The sequence below is a fragment of the Myodes glareolus genome, chromosome 1 (assembly GCF_982192425.1).
Source record: "Myodes glareolus chromosome 1, mMyoGla1.1, whole genome shotgun sequence".
Taxonomy (NCBI): Eukaryota; Metazoa; Chordata; class Mammalia; order Rodentia; family Cricetidae; genus Myodes; species Myodes glareolus.
The window spans coordinates 17599848-17621796 of NC_142026.1; the positions used below are offsets into that span (position 1 = coordinate 17599848).

General features: G+C 47.4%; 2 protein-coding genes across 5 annotated transcripts; one reads left to right on the forward strand and one right to left on the reverse strand.

Moving 5' to 3' along the window:
* Nucleotides 1-10352: 10352 nt before the first annotated feature.
* On the forward strand, nucleotides 10353-13482 carry Zfand2b (zinc finger AN1-type containing 2B). Of its 4 annotated transcripts, XM_048458837.3 has the most exons (10): nucleotides 10353-10441; nucleotides 10568-10640; nucleotides 10925-11019; nucleotides 11238-11369; nucleotides 11503-11654; nucleotides 12168-12260; nucleotides 12338-12398; nucleotides 12480-12547; nucleotides 12824-12896; nucleotides 13196-13482. In XM_048458837.3, the coding sequence occupies exons 2-10, from the start codon at nucleotides 10586-10588 to the stop codon at nucleotides 13250-13252; spliced, it is 786 nt and encodes a 261-aa protein (XP_048314794.2). In that variant the 5' UTR covers nucleotides 10353-10441; nucleotides 10568-10585; the 3' UTR covers nucleotides 13253-13482. The 4 variants fall into 4 exon arrangements, with proteins under 4 accessions (XP_048314794.2, XP_048314795.2, XP_048314797.2 ...); XM_048458838.3 differs by lacking the exon at nucleotides 10353-10441 and having other exon boundaries at nucleotides 10461-10640; XM_048458840.3 differs by lacking the exons at nucleotides 10353-10441; nucleotides 13196-13482 and adding an exon at nucleotides 13005-13067 and having other exon boundaries at nucleotides 10461-10640.
* Nucleotides 13483-13601: 119 nt separating this feature from the next.
* On the reverse strand, nucleotides 13602-21910 carry Abcb6 (ATP binding cassette subfamily B member 6 (LAN blood group)). The gene is made up of 19 exons (XM_048458819.3): nucleotides 21085-21910; nucleotides 20644-20781; nucleotides 19884-20064; nucleotides 19645-19746; nucleotides 19356-19539; nucleotides 17879-18000; nucleotides 17275-17384; nucleotides 16859-16924; nucleotides 16585-16710; nucleotides 16365-16441; nucleotides 16214-16277; nucleotides 16031-16116; nucleotides 15748-15805; nucleotides 15428-15532; nucleotides 14696-14870; nucleotides 14463-14575; nucleotides 14147-14241; nucleotides 13995-14063; nucleotides 13602-13874 (listed from the first exon to the last, which is right to left on the reverse strand). The coding sequence occupies exons 1-19, from the start codon at nucleotides 21631-21633 to the stop codon at nucleotides 13766-13768; spliced, it is 2529 nt and encodes an 842-aa protein (XP_048314776.1). The 5' UTR covers nucleotides 21634-21910; the 3' UTR covers nucleotides 13602-13765.
* Between the last annotated feature and the right edge of the window lie 39 nt (nucleotides 21911-21949).

Sequence of the window (21949 nt, forward strand, 5' to 3'; positions counted from 1 at the left end):
AGATACATAGAGATTATATTCAGTATAGATAGATAATCTTCAACCTCTTCAAAGAGCTGTAGAAAATGGCCTTTAAGCTAACTCCGAGTTCTATGGTAGTGAGACACAATTGCCCCTGGCAACACTGATCTATTCCCAAGAGAATGTTGAGCACCAAAGACACTCCACCTGGAGCCTTTCTTCTTGGCAGAACTGGCCTTTGGGTAAAGAAATGCCCATACCTCAACTACTGACAGAGTTACAGAGTATCCATAAATGGATAAAACAGGACTGTCATATCCTGCCAAGACAGGGTAAGATAGTTTTGAAAAGTTTCTTGCCTTTGAAAATGGTATGTCAGTAACGTTAGGTCTTAGCCAAAGTTGGTTGCTTCAACACTGCAAACATGACTTTCGGTGTTTGCCTGGGTAGCCAGTTGTCTCTATGATTTGTTACATGTTCTGGAAGTTGTTTGATTGCACTTCCTAATTGCTCAGGTAACATTATTTCCCTTCTCAGATCTTCGATGGGATTGAAGATTATATAAATATAGTTACTTTCCTCTCATGACTTGGCCAAGTTATTTGTTATACAAGACTTAAGCTAGTTAGAATAGGATATTTGTATTTATTGTATATAATTTCGTAGGTTTGTACTTATTGTATATAATTTCATAGTAGGCTTAGAACTCTCTTATTTAAACAAAATGGGGAGATGCTGCGGGAGCTCCTTCTGCTCCTTCAGCCAATAGCCACTGAGATACCAGCCCATTGTGGCGTGGTCTCTCTCTCTTTAAAAAAGCAGCGGCTGTCCTCCACTCTCTCTCTGGCTTCCTGCTCCACTTCTGGCTCCTAGACTCCTTTCCTGATCGCACAGAGGGGCTGTTGTTTGGGACGGTAATCTGTAAGTTTTTTCCCCTTTGAATAAATAACCATTCTATTAATCATAATTCAAAACTGGTGTGGGATTGTTTGTGACTTATGCCTTCAGTTGACCTAAAAGACCTGGATAAATTCAGACCCCTTTAGCAGAAAGAGTAGAGCCAAAAAAATCTAGGAGGGAAAGAAGAACCAAAAATCTAGGTTGGCCAGTTCAGTGACTCTGTTCCAGGAACTAGCTGACCATAAAGTTAGATTATAATCTTGAGAATAATCTTGAGAAACAGGAAGTTTACCACCTTGTGATGATCACTGACATTTTTGGAGTTTTCAATGATCACTGGTATTTTCGGAATTTTCAAATGACGCCCTTCTTACCCTCTTTGGGTTATTGGGTTATGGTTTCTTCCCTTAAATACCCCTTCTCCCAGCTACCCGGGGTCGAACTCTCTACCCCTGTGTGGGAAATGAGTTTCGGCCCCAGTGCACTGGTTCCTGTCCTGTCAATAAACCTCATGTGATTGTTGCAGCAAGGATGGTCTCTCATGAGTTCCTAGGGGGTTGTGTTATTCCGAGACTTGAGTGAGAGTCTCCCCACTCTGGGGGTCTTTCAGACCCATCTTGAAACTTGTATTGAAAGTCAATCCCCACAAAAGAATATTGGTTTAGCCGGGCAGTGGTGGCACATGCCTTTAATCCCAGCACTAGGGAGGCAGAGGCAGGTAGATCTCTGAGTTTGAGGCCAACCTAGTCTACAAGAGCTAGTTCCAGGACAAACTCCAAAGTTACAGAGAAACCCTGTCTCAAAAAAAAAAAAAAACCAAACCAAACAAACAAACAAAAAAAACTCTGTGTGTGTGTGTGTGTGTGTGTGTGTGTGTGTGTGTGTGTGTGTGGCATATGCCTGTAATCTCAGCACTCAGGATGCTGTAGCAGGAGGATTACAAGATTCAGATCAGTCTGGGATAAATAGCCAGATTCTATTTCAAAAAAACAACTCCATCTTTTCTGTTGTTAAGAACATTATAGTGTAGGCTTTTTGGGAGGTGATGTTGTATAATATAAAGAATAGGAGCCTTTAATCCCAGCACTCAGGGGGCAGAGGCAGGCAGATCTCTGTGAGTTTGAGGCCAGCCTGTCTACAAGAGCTAGTTTCAGGACAGCCACGGCTTTTACACAGAGAAACCCTGTCTTCAAAATCAAAACAAATAATAGGTGCCGAGTGTGGTGCTATACACCTTTCATCATGGCCCTTGGGAGGCAGAAGCAGGCAGACCTCTGTGAGTTCAAGGCCAGTCTGATCTACCGATTGAGTTCTAGGACAGCCAGCCAGGACTACACAAAAAAAACCCATCTTGAAAAATCAGAACAACAACAACAAAATCTGGGTTTAGATTTATCTCTTTAGGGAAGTAACTTAATCCATCTTAGTCTCACCTTGAGTAGAATTGGGGCCAACACAACCTTGTTGGTCATTCTCACTTTGACCTTGTCTGCTTTAAGCCTGCTGAAGCTGAAATTAGAGATGTTTGGCTATGACTACACTTGCCAACTCTTAAGATAAATATCTTAAGATAAATATCAATGTCTGATATTCTGCAAGGCTGTGGGTCATTATTAACACTGCTGCTGCACACAGACGGTAAGCAGGTCCAGGTGTGCTTTGTTGATCTACAAAGGACATGACTTAGCACTGTTTACTTGACAATTGATATCTCTGAGACAGCTGTGGAAGTTGTAAATCATTGTTTGGTTTCCTTCAGCATTTTCCTTTATTTAGGAACCAAGGAAACTACATCCAATCTATGTGTTGGGGGTACTGAGACTGTCTGAAACTAAGAAACTTAGTCGCAGGCAGTGTTAATGAATACCAATAGCTGTGTGAGTGATAACGGGTCAGTAGGAAAACAGCATCTAAGACACTGAGAGCTTCAGCCTCTCTTATTGAAGTTAAAGTCCACTCTGACAACTAAAATATGCTAGCCCAGGGCCTGAGGTGTAGGTCAGTGGCAGAGTGCTTCCTCTGCCTGTGTAAGGTCTTACTCTCCATATCCAACACCACAGACCACAAAGTGAACAGACAAAACCCATAAAACCAAATTAAACTGTTTTGATTCATGCTTAAGAGAGAACCCCAAAGCGCTCTCTCTCTCTCTCTCTCTCTCTCTCTCTCTCTCTCTCTCTCTCTCTCTCTCTCTCAGTTCTCAAAGCCTTTGGTCATTCATAGAGTGGGAGTGGGGAAATCACAGTTCTCACCTTTTTGTATGCCCCCCTACCAAGTTTCCTCTAACTGGAAGCAAGCAGTTCTAAAACCACTGATGAACATAGTATGAAAGAGGAAGAACTATAACTCCTGAAGCCATATATCATAGTTTCACTCTACACAGTGAGATACAGCCTCTAGCAAAACCAAACAACTAAACAAAACAAAACAAACAAACAAACAAACAAACAAAAACAGGGCCAAGTTAAAGCTATAGGTTAACCACCACTCCAAAGTACTGCCTAAAACTGGTTTTGTGGTGTCACAGGCCTTTTATCCAGCACTGGGTACGTGGAAGCCAAAGGGTCAGGAGCTCAACGTCATTATTGGCTATAGAGGGAGTCTAAAGTCAGACGGGTTACAATAAGACCCTGTTTCAAAACAAACACACACACACACACATTTCAACGTTTAAATCATTAATGAGGAATACAAAAAATTGTCAACCTTTTTCTGGAAATAAATCTTTTTGAAATTACTAGCTTATAAAGGAAACTGATGAATATTAAAAGCAAAAACAGAAGTCCCAGAATGCACCTTGAGTTAACGCCTGTTCAGGGCTACACAGGAGTGGCCCCTTATCAGTTTGTGCAGGGTAAACTGCTCCCCTCAGAGGGGTTGCCAGTCGAGCACACTGTATCAAAATTATAATGTCTAAGAGCAGCGAGGAAAGTGAAGCGGCTCACTGGAAAGGTGCTAGTGGCGTCTTAAAAAAAAAGTGGTCAACATTTTTGTTTTTCTAAAGTTAATTATTTTTCACACATGCCATGTGCAAGGAGAAAGAGGGTAGTTTCATTGCCTTGGTGAATTTTTTTTCCCCCCGAAAAGTTTTAGATTGCAGACTGTTAATGGGATGGTGGTGTTCAGTCAGGGTCACCCCTGCTGTGATGAAACGCCATGACCAAAGCAGCTTGGGAAGGAAAGGGTTTGTTTATTTCACTCACGGTTCTATATCTTCAAAAACAGTGAGGGCAGGAACTCACGCAGGGCAAGAACCTGGAGACAGCAGCAGATGAGGCCACAGAGGCTGCTGCTCACCACGGCTCAGCCTGCTTTCTTCGGGAAGCCAGGACCACCAGCCCAGGGGTGGCACCGTCCACAATCGGCTTCACTCACGCCAATCACTAAGAGAATGCCCCACAGCTGGATCTTAAGGCGGTGGTTTCCCAACTGAAGTTCCCTCATTTCACACAGAGCTAGCTTGTGCCAAGCTGACATACAATTAGCCATCACAGTGGGATGAAAAAAAGAATCCATAGTATATAGCAACCAGCGTCTTTTAAAAAGTGAATAGAATGGAACAGAATATCAAACATAAAGAGGAAAGTAAATAAAATAATATCAAATGTAAGATCAAATCTTAATTTTGTGCCTGTGTGCATGCATACACATGCATACGTGTGCATATCGGATATAAAACACAGGTTTTAAAAATGTGTTGAAAGTTAACAGAGACTCTAGAGGCCCATCTCCTCTTTACTATTTTTTTTTTTAAAGGTCTCACTATTTGAATTCACTGCTGACTTCAAATCAGTCATCCCAGTTCCAGCCCCAAGTGCTGGGATCATAGGAGCGGGTCACAACACTGGGTAAAACATACTTTTATTTTGTTCTTTTTAATTTTATTCATCTATTTATTAGTTTGTTTGGTTTTTTTGTTTTGTTTTTTGAGGCAGGGTTTCTTTGTGTAGCTCTGGAACTCGCTCTGTAGACCAAGCAGGCCTCCATTTCAAAGCCATCTGCCTGTCTTTGCCTCCCAAGTGCCGGGATTAAAGGCTTGGGCCCCAACCACCTGGCAAACATGGTTTTTATCCTCCCCAATCCCTTTTGAGACAGAGTCTTACTATGTAGCCTTGGTTGGCCCACAACTCACTGTGTGGAACAGACTGGCCTGAACCGACAGTGATCATCCTGCCTCTGCATCCATGTGCTGGGGTTAAAGGTTTGTGCCACCATAAAAACAAAACAAAATACATCTACTTCAAGACTAGCTCTAGACAATTGGTCGTAGCACACGCCATGGGAGCAAAGGCAGATGAACCTCTTGTGAGTTTGAGGCCCACCCAATCTATAAATCAAGTTCCAGGACAGCCAGAGCTGTTACACAGAGAAAACTTGTCTCAAACAAAACAAAACAAAACAAAACACAAATGTTCATTATATAGTGACTAAGGTTTTGTCTTTAAGAAGGGAATTTGGAAGTAGATATTGGACAACCAACAGAGCCACATCACAATTATTGACAAAGTTATACTCAATCCTCTTGTTCTCCAGACCAAAATTCATAAGCCAAGACAGAAGCCTTACACAATCTAACATTTGCTTCATTACTTCAAGTTTAGCATGTTCGCAATACCGGAAAAGTCTTCCTTAGTTCCCTTTGTGACTCCAAGTGTTGTAAAGACATCTATTCTTCCTGAAGTTTTATCTGGTCCACTGACATTTTCCAGCTTCCCTGGAGCCAAAAATGGCCCCATGTGACTAAGTGCTAGCCAATGCAAAGTGTCCAGAAATGATACAAACGGACTGGGGTCAGGCCCTCAAATGGCAGAGGTATGTCATCATTTTCGCATACTCTGTTCCCTGAAGTAAGGACTTATTTGGAGACTCATGGATTAAGGCAGCACCTTAGAGGGGTAGAGCAACAGATTAGGAGGAACTGGCACTTCTGTCATACTGGTTCAGGATTATACAAGCAAGAAATTAAAGTCCTTGTTTCTGCTGCTGCTGGAGCATGTTGTAGCAGTTTAACCCATTTCCCAGCTACTATGTCTTTTTCTTTCCAGACATGATTTCTCTGTGTAACAATCTTGGCTGTCCTAGAACTTGATTTATAGACCAGGCTGGCCTTAGACTCAGAGATCCGTCTGCCTCTGCCTTTTGAGTGCTGGGATTGTGTGCCCCCAGGCCTGACTTTATGTCTTTTTTTGTTTAACTAATTTTTTTTTTTACATTTTTTCCAGTGTAGTGTTGTGTTCTGCACACACTGGTGCTACAGCACACATGTGGAGGGCAGAGGACAGCTCTTCAGACTCTGCTCTCTCCTTCTAGCAAGTGGGTCCTGAGGATTGAATTCAATCATCAAGCTTGGCAGCAGTAAGTGCCATCATTGGCTGAGCCAACTCACTGGTCCGTGTTCTCTCTTTTCTGCTCTTTAGCTAAAAATGAAGACGTCAGAGGACTTCTATCTTAGACATAGATATTTCACATGTCAGATTTTTTTTTTGAGACAGGGTTTCTCTGTAGCTTTGGAGCCTGTCCAAGAACAGGCTCTGTAGGCCAGGTTGGTCTTGAACCCACAGAGATCCGCCTGTCTCTGCTTCCCAAGTGCTGGGACTAAAGGCAAGGACCAGAAATTTTTGACAAAGCCTTAAACAGCTGCTCAAACTAACACGAACAAAAGCATCTATTACAAAACAAAAGGAATTTTAAAAGGCCTAGTACTGGGCAGTGGTGTCACAAGGCTTTAATCCCAGCACTAGGGAGGTGGGGAGGCGGGTATCTCTGTGAGTGTGAAGCCAGCCTGGTCTACAGAGCTAGCTCCAGGACAGCTAGGGTTGTTAAACAGAGAGAAAAGAAAAGAAAGAAAAAAGGCATGGTGGCTTACACCTTTCCAGTATGAGGAAGGCAGAGGCAGGAGAATCTCAGAAAGATCAAGGTCAGGCTGGTTTATCCTCTGAAAACCCGTCTTTAAATTATTATGCTGAGCAGTGGGAGTGCACACTTTTAATCCTAGCACTTGGGAGGCAGAGACAGGAGGGTCTCTGTGAGTTTGAGGCCAGCCTGGTCTACGGAGCGAGTTCCAGTACACACTCCAAAGCTACAGAGAAAGCCTGTTTCAAAAGAAAAAATAAATAAATAAAAAAAATAAGCAAAAATCCCCTGAAGAGTGGAGGTTGCAAAAATGGCTACTAGGTTACAAGTACTTGATGTTCTTCTAGAGGATCCAGAATTACAACCCCAGCACCCAAACTGAGTGACTCATAACTACATGTAACTCTTAACTACAGGGTCTAACAAATTCTTCTGGCCTCCAAAGGCACCTGCACACACATGGAATACTAAAGTGGGATCCATATCTGGATGCTGTGAATATGTTTTATTGCCATTGATTAATAAAGAAGTTGTTTCAGCAGTGGCTTAGCAGAATAAAGCCAGGTGGGAAATCTGAACAGAGATCGAGAGTAAGAGGAGGTGGAGTCGGAAAGATGCCATGTAGCTGCCAAAGGAGGAAGACGCCAGGAAACCTTACTGGTAGGCCACAGCCTCCTAGCAATTCATAGATTAATAGAAACGGGTTAATTTAAGGTATAAGAGCTAGCCAGGAAAATGCCTGAGCTTGTTGTATGTGTGTGTGTATTATATATATATATATATATATATATATATATATATATATATAATTTTTGGTCTGGGCAGTTGGGAAATGAAGGAGCAGTCTCTGGTTACAGAATACACTCACACATACACATATAAAGAAAAAAACCTGGACAGAAAAGCAGGGGTGGGTCAATGGTGTAAGTGAAGAGTGTACTTTAGTTTCCTGGCTGCCCAGACCCAAAAAACTATATTAATTACAACACTGCTTGGCTGACAGCTCAGGCATATTTCTAGCTAGCTCTTACATCTTAAATTAACCCATTTCTTTTTTATTTTAGGTTTCTATTTTTTATATTTATTTATTTGCTTATTTGTTTGAGACAGGGTTTCCCTGTGTCCTAGAACTAGCTCTTGTAGACCAGGCTAGCTTCGAACTCACAGGGATTCCCCTGCCTCTGCCTCCCGAGTGCTGGAATTAAAGGTGTGCGCCACCACCCCCCAGCCTAATTTAGGTTTTTAAAGATTTATTTATTTTTTATACAGTGTTCTGCCTGCCTGTATGCTTGCACATGAGAAGAGGGCACCAGTTCTCATTACAGATGGTTGTGAGCCACCATATGGTTGCTGGAAATTGAACTCAGGACCCCTGAAAGAACAGCCAGTGCTCTTAACCTCAGAATCATCTTTCTAGCCCTAACCCATTTCTATTAATCTATGTATCACCATGAGACTGTAACCTACCGGTAGGGTAGACAGTGTCTTTCTCCTTCAGCAGCTACATGGTGTCTCCTTGACTTCACCTACTGTCTCTCTACATTCAGTTTAGTTTTTCCACCTAGCTCTATTCTGCCCTGCTATAGGCCAAAGAAACTTCTTTATTAACCAATGGTAATAAAACATAATCACAGCACACAGAGGGGAATCCCACATCAGGATGGGGTGCAATGAGATGACTCCATGGGTAAAGACACTGCTCAGCCTAAACACTTGAGTTTTAGCCCAAGGATCCATATGGTGGGAGGAGAGAACTGACTCCCCCAGTTTGTCCTCTGACCTCTACACTTGTGCTGTGACTTCTCCTCCCCACCTCTCTCTACAAGTGCCTATAATCACAGCATTGGAAGGCGGACAGAGACACAGATCCCAAGTTTGTTGGCCAGCAAGTCTGCCTAGCTGAAAGGGTTCTGTGACAGACCCTATCTCAAGACTATAGGCAGACAGCAAAAGAAGGTGACATCTGGCACCTTGCTCTGACTTCCACAAGGCATGTGTACCATCAGACACACACTGCAAGACAGGAACAAAGGAAAATACAGAGAAGGAGGGAGGGAGGGAGGGAGGGAGAGGGAGAGAGTGAGAGAGAGAGAGAGAGGTGAAACCAATAAAGTAATAGCCATTAGCAGCAGTAGCTTTGCTGGGGGCTGGAGACTCAGAGGAGATAAGAGTCAGATAATGACTTAAATCCTTGGTGTGAGCTGCAAGATCTTGCCTTTCTGTGGAGCTGGGTTCCAGTGTGGCAATATGGCAGACAGTCATCTCATAGGTTATATGTTACAGACCAACTTTATTATGAACACTGATTCTTTCGACCTTGATTCTAAACAGGAATCTGATTGACCATATGTAGCAGGTGCTCCAGATGCCCTATGTCATACCTGCCCATTTCTAAATTCAGCTTTTCTTGAAGCAGACAGTTCCTGTGAACCATAGTGGCTTGCCTAGCCTCAGTATGCCGGTCTCAGGGCATTTTTGTAAGACCTCTCGAGCTCAATCAACAAGCATAAAGGTGGGGGGGGCACATGGGTTGGGAGATGACCCAAGTCATGGTGATTGGGTACAGTGAGAGCTGAGAATAGGGCTTCTGCCTGAGGTAGCCAGGAAAAACAGTCTTAATTTCTACTGGCCTTAGAGCTGTGAGGGTCCAAGAAATAGACACAATGAACACCAAAGTTGGAAGACGAGGGAAAGGTTGAGAGGGACAAACTGTCTTTATTTCACCTGTTTACCTGTTTCCATGTCTACGCCTATGGGCTTCTCCCAAGTAGGAGAAGCCATGTGAGAAGCAAAAGAACAAGGAACGTCCTAGTCTGTGGTTTCTAAGGGTGGTTACTAGTTTTATGACTTCCACACTTCATTCCAAAAGCATTCCAGAAACACTGAGAATGTACTAGGCTAATGTTTTTCAAAATGAAAATGAAATCTGTATTAACATTCCTTCAGGAGCTTCCCACTGAATCAGAAGTTCTAGGACCCAGGAATCTACTTTAAACTAGCTTTGTAGGTGATTAGGCTTCATAGGACATCTGAAACCACTGGATTCCAGGTAGTTAGGTGCTGGGACTCAACACAAAATGAGGTAGACCTGGTCCATGACCTCATATTTTAATATTTCTGTCTCGTAAGTCAGACGGTGGCTCTCTGAAGTTGTGGCATCAAACTCACAGAGATTCACCTGCATCTATCTGCCTTCCAAGTGTTGAGATTAAAGGCGTTCGTTATCTACCAAGCCAGTCCGCCAGTCTGGTGACCAGCTGATTTCAATGAGCTGGAATGGAAGGAAGGCGATGACAAAGCAGGTGTGACTAGGTCTGACAAGGGCCAGAGATGTCTTAAAGGATGGACATCAAACCTAAAACCTGGAGAGGAATCCGCACCACAGAGAAACACAGTAGCTGTCACTTGCGATGGGCTTGAGAAATGGCCAGGGAAAAGGAACGCAGTGAGGAACAGACCAAAGACAGAACTGTCTCCAAACCACCCTTGTTCACCGATACGCCCATCTTCGCCTTCACTGATCATTTCGCTCATACCTAAGTAAAAACTCTTCTCGGAGTTACACCACCACCATGGACGCCTGATTCCAGGCGTGTCTCAACTCTTCTGGGATTCTCCGCCAGCAACTCACTGCCGCCCGGAACCGGCCCGCCCAACGCGATGACGTCAGTGCGCGCGCGCCCTCGGGAGGAGTAGGGGCTGCGGGCCGGCAGGCGCCCAGGCTACGGTAACCTGTGCTGGGCGGGGGAGAGGAAGGGGCGGGGCGGGGAGCCCCCCGGAGTTACTGGGTTGCGGACCGGACCCGGAGCGGCAGTCCTCGGCACGCTCAGCGCTCGCTTCTTCCCCGCGGCAGGCTCCGCACGCTTCGGCGATGGAGTTTCCGGACCTCGGGGCTCACTGTTCCGAGCCGAGCTGTCAGCGCTTGGGTGAGGGGCGGAGCGCGCGGGGGGCGGGGCCGGGCGGCTGGGGCTGGGGACTGCAGGTGGGGCGGGGAGGGTGGGCCCCTGGAGCTGGCAATGCCCGGAGGGCGGGGCTCGAAGTTGGGGGCGGAGGCTAGGGGGCGTGGTTAAAGAGATCGTGAACTGTGGAAGGGTTGCGGTGTGCATCTAATAGGGCGGAGTTTTTCCTACCAGAGTAGCAACCTTTAGCTAGGGGAAAGGACAGTCAGGTTAGTTTACCTTTGAACTTGCAATCCGACCCATTCTTGTAGATTTTTTGCCACTCAAGTGCGATGCCTGCTCCGGCATCTTCTGTGCAGACCATGTGGCCTACGCCCAGCATCACTGTGGATCAGCTTACCAAAAGGTGAGGGGGCGGTCGTGAGGGTGAAAGCGTGTGGTTGTAAGGAGAGGAGAGCAGATGCTTTCAGGCATCTGTCTACCTTTTATTTCCACTCTTAGTTGTTTTGTTTCTAAACCTTGGTACTGGGAAACTTTTGTTTTCTAGTGTATTTGTGAGTGGTATATTCAGGTTCTTTAAGAGGTAGGTTGGCTGTCAGACTGACTCCTGCCCCTTGACTATAGGATATCCAAGTACCTGTGTGCCCCCTCTGTAATGTGCCTGTGCCGGTGGCCAGAGGGGAGCCTCCTGACCGGGCAGTGGGAGAGCACATTGACAGAGACTGCCGCTCTGATCCTGCACAGCAAAAACGCAAGGTAAATAATTAATATAGGGATTAGTGATAGACACCCCAGCTTCGAATACCGATGTCTGCAAACCTATAGGCTAGCTTCATGGAGCTAAAGGAGAAAAAGAGTTTCATAAATAACAAACGCTGCTTTGTCTCAGATCTTCACCAATAGGTGTGAACGTTCTGGCTGCCGGCAGAGGGAGATGATGAAACTGACCTGTGACCAATGTGGCCGAAACTTCTGCATCAAGCACCGTCACCCACTGGACCATGATTGCTCTGGCGAGGGTCATCTGACCAGCCGGGCAGGGTAATTGCCAAGTACTCTGCTTGCTTTGCTTCAGCCATGTCTGCCTTGACCAAAGGAATCTTTCTTTCTGCTTTTCCCCTTTTTGTTTCTGGATTGAGCCTACACGCTTGCACTGCACACACCAGGCAAGGACTCTACCACTGAGCCTTGGCCCTGTGCTGTTTGGGAGGTTTCACTTTTTAGCCCAAGCTGGCTTCAGACTTGTGGCCATCCTCCTGCCGCAGACGTCAAGTTCTAAATTATAGCATACATTACTTCAGGCTCTTTTTATTCCTTTGAGACAAGCAAGAGTCCACTAAGTTTCCCAGGCTGTCATTGAACTCACTCTGCCCTATACAGTTTTCAGTTTTCCTGTTTGAGCCTTCCAGGTAGGTGAAATTATAGACTACATACAAAATTAGACCCAATTTAACTCCTTTTCAAAGTATATGGTTTTGTAGAGTGCTTAGAGGAACTACCCTCTTGACTTCCAGAGCTCATCCTGGGAGGTGTTAGAATGTCTTCTTCCCACAGGCTTGCTGCTATCTCCAGAGCACAAGGTCTGGCTTCCACAAGCACTGTCCCCAGTCCAAGTCGGACCTTACCTTCCTCTTCCTCTCCCAGCAGGTAGGTCCACCTGTTTCTTCTCTCCTCCTTTTACCCTCTTTATATATCTAACCACAGTCTGATAATGTCTGCCGTAGAGCCACATCCCAGTTTCCACCCCGGACATCCCCTCCAGTGATTACTTTGCAGAACGGCATGGTGAGTCAGGAAAAGGATGGATAGACAGAAGTAAATCTGCGTGAAGTCCAAGGAAACTGGTGTTTTTTTCTCCCTTTGCAGAGTGAGGATGAGGCTCTGCAACGTGCCCTGGAGCTGTCCCTCGCAGAAGCTAAACCCCAGGTCCCAAGGTACCTACTCTGAATGAGGGCAAGATCTGTTTGGAAGGATGGAGGTGGGACCACTCCAACCCACTACACTAGCTAAAAACTTGGTTTCCAGATTAGATGAAATATCCCCAAAGGCCTTGATTTTCTCTCTACCAATGGCAACAACGTTAATATCCAAACCCTGTTATAGATTGAGATCTCACTCACGAGGTACTGAAACCAACACCATGAAACTGAACAGATTAAATCTCAGATCCTAGGTATTACTGTTGTAAACTTAAGCTCTTCCCTTCTCAGTTCTCAGGAGGAAGAAGACTTGGCACTAGCACAGGCACTGTCAGCCAGTGAGGCAGAATACCAACAGCAGCAGGTATGAGGACTGGGGAGAAGGGGTCCTGTGTTGGGGGTGAGAAGTTAGGGTTGCTCCCTCCCAGCTGTGGAGAGGATTGGCATGGTTGATTTCTTTGCTTCCCTCCAGTGATGCCAGCTCATGCTGAGCCCTGACACGGGGCCTGCCCTTTCCTGTCTGAACTTTACACTGTCTCCTCCTCTCCTCTCCTTGCTCCAGGCGCAGAGCCGTAGCTTGAAGCCGTCCAACTGCAGCCTGTGCTAGGGTCCTGGGCTTGGGGAGGGAGGCTCACCTGAGGACTGTGGCCCTCACATCTCCAGGGTACCCAGGGAAAGGAAGCACAGAGAAATCCGGATTGCAGAGACAAGCAGGAGTGACATGGAGGACACTCCATGGAGCCTGGGAAAGAAGTTTGTGCGGCCAAGCCTTTCAGACTTTGCTAGCCCTGCTGCTGCAGAAAGGGTGGCCAGGAAACCATTCTGTCTGGGACCTTGGTAGACTCCATCCCCAGACCCTTCATTATGTTGTCCTTCCCTCCCCCCCAGCCCCTGGCTGCCACATGTAGTGGACAGAGCGAGGCCTGGGAGAGTAAAGACGCTGGCAGTTAGTAATATGTCTGTGTGTTTCTTTTCCCCTCCAACCCAGAATAACCAGTGTTGTCAGGAATGCTCATTCAACTCAGGGGTGCAGGCCTAGTGATCACCCACACAAACCAAGCCACAGCCATCCTTGCGCAGTCCATTTATTTCCTTACCGTGCTTTCTGGAAGGCCCCTTCCCCTTACAATAGTGAGCACCAAACTCCTATAGCAGGATGAAATAGGCCACAGAGAGGGAACGCATCTTTTTCTCCTGAGTTAGCTTTTGGAAGGGAAGAGGTCACTTTTGTCACTATTCTGTATCCTGAGGTTTCGAGTCTTCAGAGACAGTTTCTTGTCCTTGCTGCTGCAGCTGCCACATCTCAGCATACACGCCACCTCGGGATAACAGAGCTTCGTGCCTGGGATGATAAAGCAAGCGTAAGCCCCACCCATGGTTTTCACCCCAATCTCAAAGAGAACAGAGGAAGTAAACGAGAGACGCCCTCCAGGAGCCTCCACCCTGTTCATCCATGGCTCACCTTCCTCTCTCTATGATGCGGCCGTCCTTGATGACAAGAATTTGGTCAGCATTGACCACAGTTGAGAGCCTGTGAGGTCAGACATCAGTTACCTACTACCCCCATCCACAGTGGTCCACAGTGCCAGTCACCCGAGCCCTGCAGTCCTGTACCTGTGCGCTACCACAACAGTGGTGCGGTTGGTGCAGACTTTGGCCAGAGAGGCCTGGATGGCTCTCTCATTAGATGTATCCAGTGCTGATGTCGCCTACGGAAAGAGTGTGGGTGAGATGGTTATGCTACCCAGAGAACCAAGGAGAGGAGGATGTAGGTGTCTGGTGGAGGTCTCAAGGACAGTTTGGGGGTTCATGAACTGCTGCATAGGATTTTGGTAAAAATGTACTGGTGATACCTTGGCAAAGTAGGGAACTGCTCAGGAAGTGGCTTAGGCATAGATGGGAGGATGACAGACAAGTGTTGGGGCCTCACCTCATCCAGCAGAATGATGTCTGGAGCCTTAAGAATGGTGCGGGCAATGGCCACTCGCTGCTTTTCACCACCACTTAGCTTCAGTCCCCGCTCGCCCACCTGTGTCTCGTACCCTGTGGATATAAGTACCTCCCTCGTGTCACATGTAAATACCCTTGGTTTCTACGGAAAGAAAGGGGGAGCTAAATTTGAGGGATTAACAGGATTTCACTGGGTAGAGAGGAAGACCTCACCTTCGGGGAAAGCCAGGATGGCGTCATGAATGCCTGCAGCCTGCGCAGCAGCTTCCACCTCCCTGTCCCCAGCTGTGACACGACCATAGCGGATATTGTTGGCAATGGTGTCGTTGAAGAGGACAGTGTCTTGGGGCACAACTCCAATGTGAGACCGGAGAGAGATCTGTGTCACCTGAGACCAAAAGACCAAAAATACCCTGTCCTGTCACTGGGGATAAGCTGTCTAGGGAAAGAGTCCCACCATGGCTACCACACATCCTAGCTGGGTGGGCAAATCACACAATCTCTCCTAATCCTCCCCAATCATGAACAGAAAACATGGCTTCTGCTTCTTCACATGCAGACCTCAGGTGGCACACTGCCCTTGTGATGACTTCCCTGGGTGCCTGTTGGTCACATGGCACTTAAGAAGGCCCAGGTTCTTATATTTTTGGAGGTCTAGTGAGTAGGTTTGGGGGCCTTGGCTAGGTTACTAAGCACCAACCCCCCTACCCCCCTTTCACTTGAAGACAGGGTCTGGGTAAGTTACTCAGGCTGGCCTTGAACTCCTTTGTAGCTCTGGCAGAGCTTGACCGAGCTATCCTCGGATCCCATCCTGGGATCACATCCCAGGATCCTGGGATCACAGACTAGCACCATCAGACCACACAAGGCCTAGCTTTTCTGCATTTCTACCCCTTGCTGTTCTTCCATTTATCCCGAGATCAGTCTTCTCCAAGGCAACCTCACCTGTGAAATGTCCTGTCCATCTATGCGGATGCAGCCAGAGTTGATGTCATAGAAGCGAAATAGCAGGCGTAAAATTGTGCTCTTTCCTGCCCCAGATGGCCCCACCTGTTACATTGGAAACACGGGAAGAAAATTCTCAGGTCCTCTGACTTTTAAGGCTCCCTCTTTAAAAGGCCACCAAGATCCAGGAAGGCTGCTACATTCAATGTTGTTGCCTGTTAACAACCAGGCTCTGAATGCCTAGTCTGGGTCATGATGAACTATCATCGGTACTGAATGAAATCAAGGAATTCGGGTCAAGTAGCTAGCTCTCCCCTCACCAGAGCCACTGTCTGTCCAGGCATCACAGTGAAGGACACATCCTGCAAGGTCTCTCGTCTGCAAGAAAGAATGGCGGATTCAGTGGTGGATCTATTGAATCATACACTAGTAGACAGATTCTCATTCCCAGAGCTACTGATGATCCTTACCCTCTTCTGTCTAGGAGCTCTCTGCCCCCTATACTGCATTGGTGGATTGCAAAGCTGGGGTTCAGAGCAGGATAAAGGCAGGAAGGCGGTGTACAAGTAGATAAGGGGGAAAGAAAAAAAAGACAGGGCTCACCCATCGGCGTAGCTGAAGTGTACATTTTCAAACTCAATCTGACCCTTATGAAAATGAAGGGGCCCTGCTCCAGGAAGATCCTTCACCTGAAGAACACAGCCAACATGTGCTATCATCACTGGCCTGGGATTCCCAGACACAAGAACTGGTCCCCTGTCCTATCTTACCCCCCCCCCCACTCACTTCTGTTTCTTCTTTCAGCAAGTCAAACATGTTCTCCATGTCAATGAAGTTAGTCTGGATCATCCTGCAAAAAGAATGAAGGCTGGGGCTCCCTCAAGAACTGAGAAGGAGCAGTGCACCCTGAGCAGACGAGGGACAGAGGTCAGGTTACCTGTAGTAGGTGCCAAACCAGTTGAGAGGCATGTACAGTTGAGTGATGTAAGTGCCAAAGAGCACAAAGTCCCCAACCTGTAAGAGACCCAGAGAAGCAAGTATGTCACAGGGAGCCTGCAGTCACTTTGTCTATATCCCATCCAGGAGCCTAGTGGCTCACACATGGCCCATGGGGCCCCTCTTTGTCCTATACCTTTGCTCTCATGAATCTGCCTCACCTGCAGCTTCTGCTCACTGACAAAGTATGCACAAAGCAAGGAGCCAGCAAGGAGCCCAAGCCCAATCACCATGTTCTGGGTCTGATTCAGTACAACCAGAGAAGCATTTGACTTCCACTCCAAACTCTAGGGACAACAAACAAACAAACAAACAAAAACAGAAGGAAGAAACGGCATGTAGGACATCCACCACCAAATCCCAATCTGGGTCTAAACACCTTCAACTTTACCTCTGGATTTCACTCTTCTCTGCCCTGGTAATGAGTATCCTCACCTGATACTTGATGATGGCCTCTCGATAGCGTTCTACTTCATAACCCTCAGCATTGTAGTACTTCACCTGGGGGATTCACATAGCACAGAATTGTGGGATCATTTCCTCCAGAGTCCTGATCCTTTCTCCCCAGTATCTAATTTTATTTTATTTTTATTTCTTGGCTTTTCGAGGCAAGGCTTCTCTGTGTAGTCCTGGCTATCCTGGAACTTACTCTGTAGACCAGACTGGCCTTGGACTCACGGTGATCCACCTGCCTCTGCCTCCTGAGTGCTGGGATTAAAGGTGTCTGCCACCACCACCTGGTATTCTTCCCAATTTCTAATATCCCCTCCAGATCCTTTATCATTTTATGGTCCCAGACATGCTCCCCCACCTCTCCTTGCTTCCCACCACCATCTTGGGGCTTCTGTTACCGTCTCAAAGTTTAGCAGAGAGTCCACTGCTCGTGCCCTGGTGATATTTTCCTGTGTGTTCATGCTTCGGCGAAACTTGGCTCTCCATTCAGTGACCACAATAGTCAGTACTAGAGGAGGATGACGGGGCGGGAGGGGGGGAGGAAGGACAAGACATCATCCCCAACAGCTGAGACCAAATATAAATGTCCATGCTCTGTGCCACACCTATCAAACCTATGCCAGCACCCAGGGACCCAGACCCAGAGAGAGCTCTTCACCAAGGAAAGGAGTTGCATGCAAGGTATCTTCGTAGTCTTGTAAAGTTTCATGTAGAAAATGCTTCTGATGAGTACTTGAAAAGAAGATGCATTGTGCTACAGAGTTTTTCCCTGACCGGTCACACAGTGAGGACCCACATTCTGTGACATATTCATGCCTTTCCCTGGTTTTCATCTAGGTTGAACTAAGATTCAACCTCAACAGGGGGGTAGACCTTCCCATTGTACCAGGAGTGAACAGAGCCTAATCAAGCCTGCCAGTCCTTAAGGTGAGTGGGGATAGGGTTCATGACCAAGGAACACCCTACACAGCTCAGGGAGACAGTTTCCCAGGCAGCACTCACTGAGGTAAAGGCTCATGCACAGGAACACAATGAGGCCAAACCAGGCATTGAAGAACATGCTGAAGTAGATGATGCCAATAATGATGTCAGCCAAGGTGGGGATGATGTTGAACACTAGGTAGCTAGAAGAGTAAGTCAAGTGAGGAAAAGGTTTGAGGATTTAGATAGACCCATCAATCTTATCTCTATGAACTTATCTTAGTGTAGTGTTTCATTTTCAACAGCAAAAAAAATCTAACTACCTTTCAAGAGGTAGCTAGATGGCTAATACGGTCTGGTGGCAAAGACCTGTAAATCTAGTCCTCTACAGATTAAGGCAGGAAGACTAAGAGTTTAAGGCTAGCCTGCCTGGGTAAAGATAGGGCTGGGGATATGGACAGAGTGTTTCCCTAGCATATGCCAGGTTATAGGTGGTTCAGTCTTCAGTATTGTATCTCTCTCTCTCTCTCTCTCTCTCTCTCTCTCTCTCTCTCTCTCTCTCACACACACACACACACACACACACACACACCAACAAATAAAAATCCAAAACAACAACCAAAAAAAAAAACCTCTATCAATTACAAATAAGAGAGATCTTTGTGCATGGATGAAAACGAAGAAAAGGAATCTCAGCTGGGCATGGAGGCACACAATCCTTCAATCCTAGCACTCAGGAGGCAGAAGCAAGCAGATCTCCAGCCTGGTCTACAAAGGGAGTTTTAGGACAGCCAGGGCTACACAGAGAAACCCTGTCTTCAAAGAACAAATGAAAGAAAGGAAGCGAGGGAGAGAGAAAAGAAGGAAGGAAGGAAGAAAGAAAACAAGGTTTTGCTAAAGCAATTTTGAGAAAGAACCTATGTTATGGTATCTTTTGGTTTAAAATAACAGTGCCACCTTAGTTCTGAGTCTTCAGAGATTTAAAGCAAAATACAAAAGCATAGCTTAACATACTAAACATAGTAGGGGAACTTGAAAAATGAATGGCATTCTTAAGGTTTGTTCTATCTATATTTTCATCTCTTTTTAAATTATGTGCATATGTTTGATAGGTATGGGAGGTATGGGAAGGCCAGAAGATGGTGCGGGATCTCCTGGAGGTAGAGTAACAGGCAGTTGTGAGCTGCCTGAGGCAAGTGGTGCTAGGAACTGAATTCAGGTTCTCTAAAGCAGTAGGTGTTTTTAACTGTTGAGCCTTCTCTCCAGCCCCCACTTTTGTTTCTTGAGACAGAATCCTAAATCATCCAAGATAGGCTCAAACTCATGTAGCTGAGGTTAGCCTTGAACTCCTAACCCTCCTGCTTCTAACTCTCAAGTACTGGGATTATAGGCGTGTGGCACCACATGAGCAGTCTATATTATTTGAGTTACTTGACACAATACTTCTTCCTGTAATTTGCCAAAAAGACCGGAGACAAAGGAAGGTAGGAGGAGCAAGGCGCTCAAACTGGGTCTTCCCAGCTCCCCCTCCCACACACTCTTCCCACTGGTGTCGCACCTGAGCAGTCCTGTGACACTGGACGTGCCCCGGTCCACAACCCGAAGCACCTCCCCCGTGCGCCGGCCCAGGTGCCAGCGCAGCGAGAGCTCATGCAGGTGGGAAAAGAGGCGCAGTTCCACACCACGGGATGTGAACTGCTGCACCCGGATCCACAGGAAAGTTCGGAGGTTGCTCACAAAACCTGTGGAAACCAGGGAAGCCTCAGTAGGTCTTGGGGGCGGGGATGAGAAACAACAGCCCAACACCAAATGCTAGAGGTCCAGGGTCAGGACAGAGTCCCTCATACCTGTACTGCCAGTGCCACCCCCCTGGAGGAACTTGAGGAAAACATAGATGGTAACAGTCCAGGCCAGGGAACTCCAAGGAGCCTTCGAAGTCAGTAAGTTTACTGTGGATTAAAGGTATCAGGGTTCACTTCCAACAACTCTCGAAGGCAAAACTGCCCGAGGTTCTGACCACCCAGCTCCCGTCCTAGCTAAGGGCCAACCCAGCCACTAAGATGAACATACCCTTCCACCCTCTCACCAATGTCCCTGTAGAAGATGGGAACCAAGACATTGAGTGCTCGGTCCAGCCCCATGAGCCCCAGGCAGATGAGCACTATCAGCTGTAATGCTGGACTCCCCCGAGGCCATAAGTAGCTACTCAGTAGGCGAAGCTTCCTGCCAAGGTCTTTCCAGGTGGATACCCGGTCTGTGGATTGGACCTAGGAAGACGACACACGGGGGGGAGGGTCAGAAATAAAGTATACTTGCCCCGGTATATTCTCAGGAAATAATCGATGGGCCCACAGTTCACAGGCGCAAGTGCTTATTAGCACGGCAATGCTAGCCTCTAGGCTCCGCCCTATTCACAAGCCCCGCCCTAACTTAGTCTCCCTTCCTTCCAGGTCTCCAGTAACCCTGGAGACTGGCATCCTCTCACACATACCCTGTCGCTTCTCTCTACTTTCCCCAGAGACAGCCTTGGGAGTTGAACAAACTTTTGCTTTTCTACCCACGGAGAGGCTGTCTGGTTTCTTTGCTGTGCCCATTTCATTCAGGGATGATGGGAGGAAATAAAATTAAACATTTACAAGGTACCGTATTCTACCTTCAGCACAGACACAAAGATACATGCCTGATTGAAAAAATTACCTAATTTTCATTCTTTCTTTTGTTTTGTTTTGTTTGTTTGTTTGTTTGTTTTTTCAATACAGGGAGAACTCACTTTGTAGACCAGGCTGGCCTTTAACGCAAAGATCCTTCTCTGGGATTAAAGGCATGGGCCACCAAACTTGGCATACCTGGTTTCTTTCTACATCTTGGTCTTCCTCATGAACCCGTAGGGTGTATGACTGGGGGCGAAGTCCAGGGGCCCAGAGTCCCAGTGTAAACAGTCCTCCCGAGACCACATATCGCAGGACCCACAGGCCAAATTGAACCTAGAATGAAACAGAGCACAGGTGTAAACCAGAATGTAAACCCCGTTGTATTGCTTCTTTTAACACTCAGAAGCTTCCCAGGGGCCTAGCAACAGGTTTAAAAAAAAAAAAAACCCACAGTGACTCAGCACAGACACACCCCATTCAATGCTAGCAATTCCCACCAGCTGCCTATCAGCTTCCAGCCACCAGCAGACACTCCATTTTTTTCTTAAGAGTCATGCTAAAGCACGGAGCCAGTAGGTCCAGAAACAATACTTGTCAAACATAAGTGCTTCTCCTCCTCCCCATGTGGCCCCTCACCTGCTGGCCAAGATCTGCCCTGCCCCACCACCACTGTGGGCTGTTCCAGGATACCAAGGCCAAGTTCTCGGCGGCAAATGCCACGGTCCAAAGGAGCAGGAGACCCGAGCTATGCCTGAACTTCATCCAGACGCCCATTGCTAGACTCTGCCGTGCCTGGCGCCGTTCCACCACGAGCAGCCACAAGCCACAGGCGCTGGCCATACTCTCCAGCACAGACGACAGCAATAGGTAGCCAGGCAAGCGGATCCCCCGTGCAGTGCCCACTCGGCCAGCCAGGCCGGCCAGGGGCAGTGCCACCTGAAGTGTGGCCAGAAACAGCTGCAGCGCGTAGGGAGCCACCCGAGGGCCAGCCGCCCAAAACAGTTCCTCTGTGCCCGCAGGCACCTCCCGACGCCTGCAGGGCAGAACCAGCACCAAGGCCAGAGCCCCCAGAGTAATGAGTGTCGAGGGCACGAGTGTGAAGAAGAAGCAGGGACTCAAGCCATTCTGAGTCCAAGCCGGACCCACCGGCCCTTCGGCCTCGCAGTAGTTGCCCACAGTCACCATGGCGATGTGTGGCTGCTGGCCGAACTTGAGGTCACTGCAGTTTCAGGGAGTCGGGCTGACCACTCCGTGAGGGCCGCGGAGGCCAGCGTGTCTTGGGACATGTAGCTACGCCGCTGGGGTCGCGGGGAGAACCGCACGTGGACTTGCCACACTGCCCACTCTGTTCGCGCACGCGCCGCCACCACGCACACTCACGCAGGCCACGTACGCCGTCCTTGGCGAGTCCCACTCGCTAGCAGCTGGGACCCTCCGGCCCAGAGTCACCGCACAAAAAAAATGTTGTGCCCTTTACGGCAAAGGCCCCGCCCACCAGCTC

Bases quoted from the DNA above. Each gene is read 5' to 3' on its own strand.
- Zfand2b (XM_048458837.3), top strand. From the start codon at position 10,586: ATGGAGTTTCCGGACCTCGGGGCTCACTGTTCCGAGCCGAGCTGTCAG. The intron at 11,655-12,167 runs GTAATTGCCAAG...TTCTTCCCACAG, and splicing joins CATCTGACCAGCCGGGCAGG to GCTTGCTGCTATCTCCAGAG. The intron at 12,897-13,195 runs GTATGAGGACTG...TCACATCTCCAG, and splicing joins CAGAATACCAACAGCAGCAG to GGTACCCAGGGAAAGGAAGC.
- Abcb6 (XM_048458819.3), bottom strand. From the start codon at position 21,633: ATGGTGACTGTGGGCAACTACTGCGAGGCCGAAGGGCCGGTGGGTCCG. The intron at 20,065-20,643 runs GTATGCCAAGTT...TCGTCTTCCTAG, and splicing joins AAGATGTAGAAAGAAACCAG to GTCCAATCCACAGACCGGGT. The intron at 16,925-17,274 runs GTAACAGAAGCC...TGAATCCCCCAG, and splicing joins CTCTGCTAAACTTTGAGACG to GTGAAGTACTACAATGCTGA.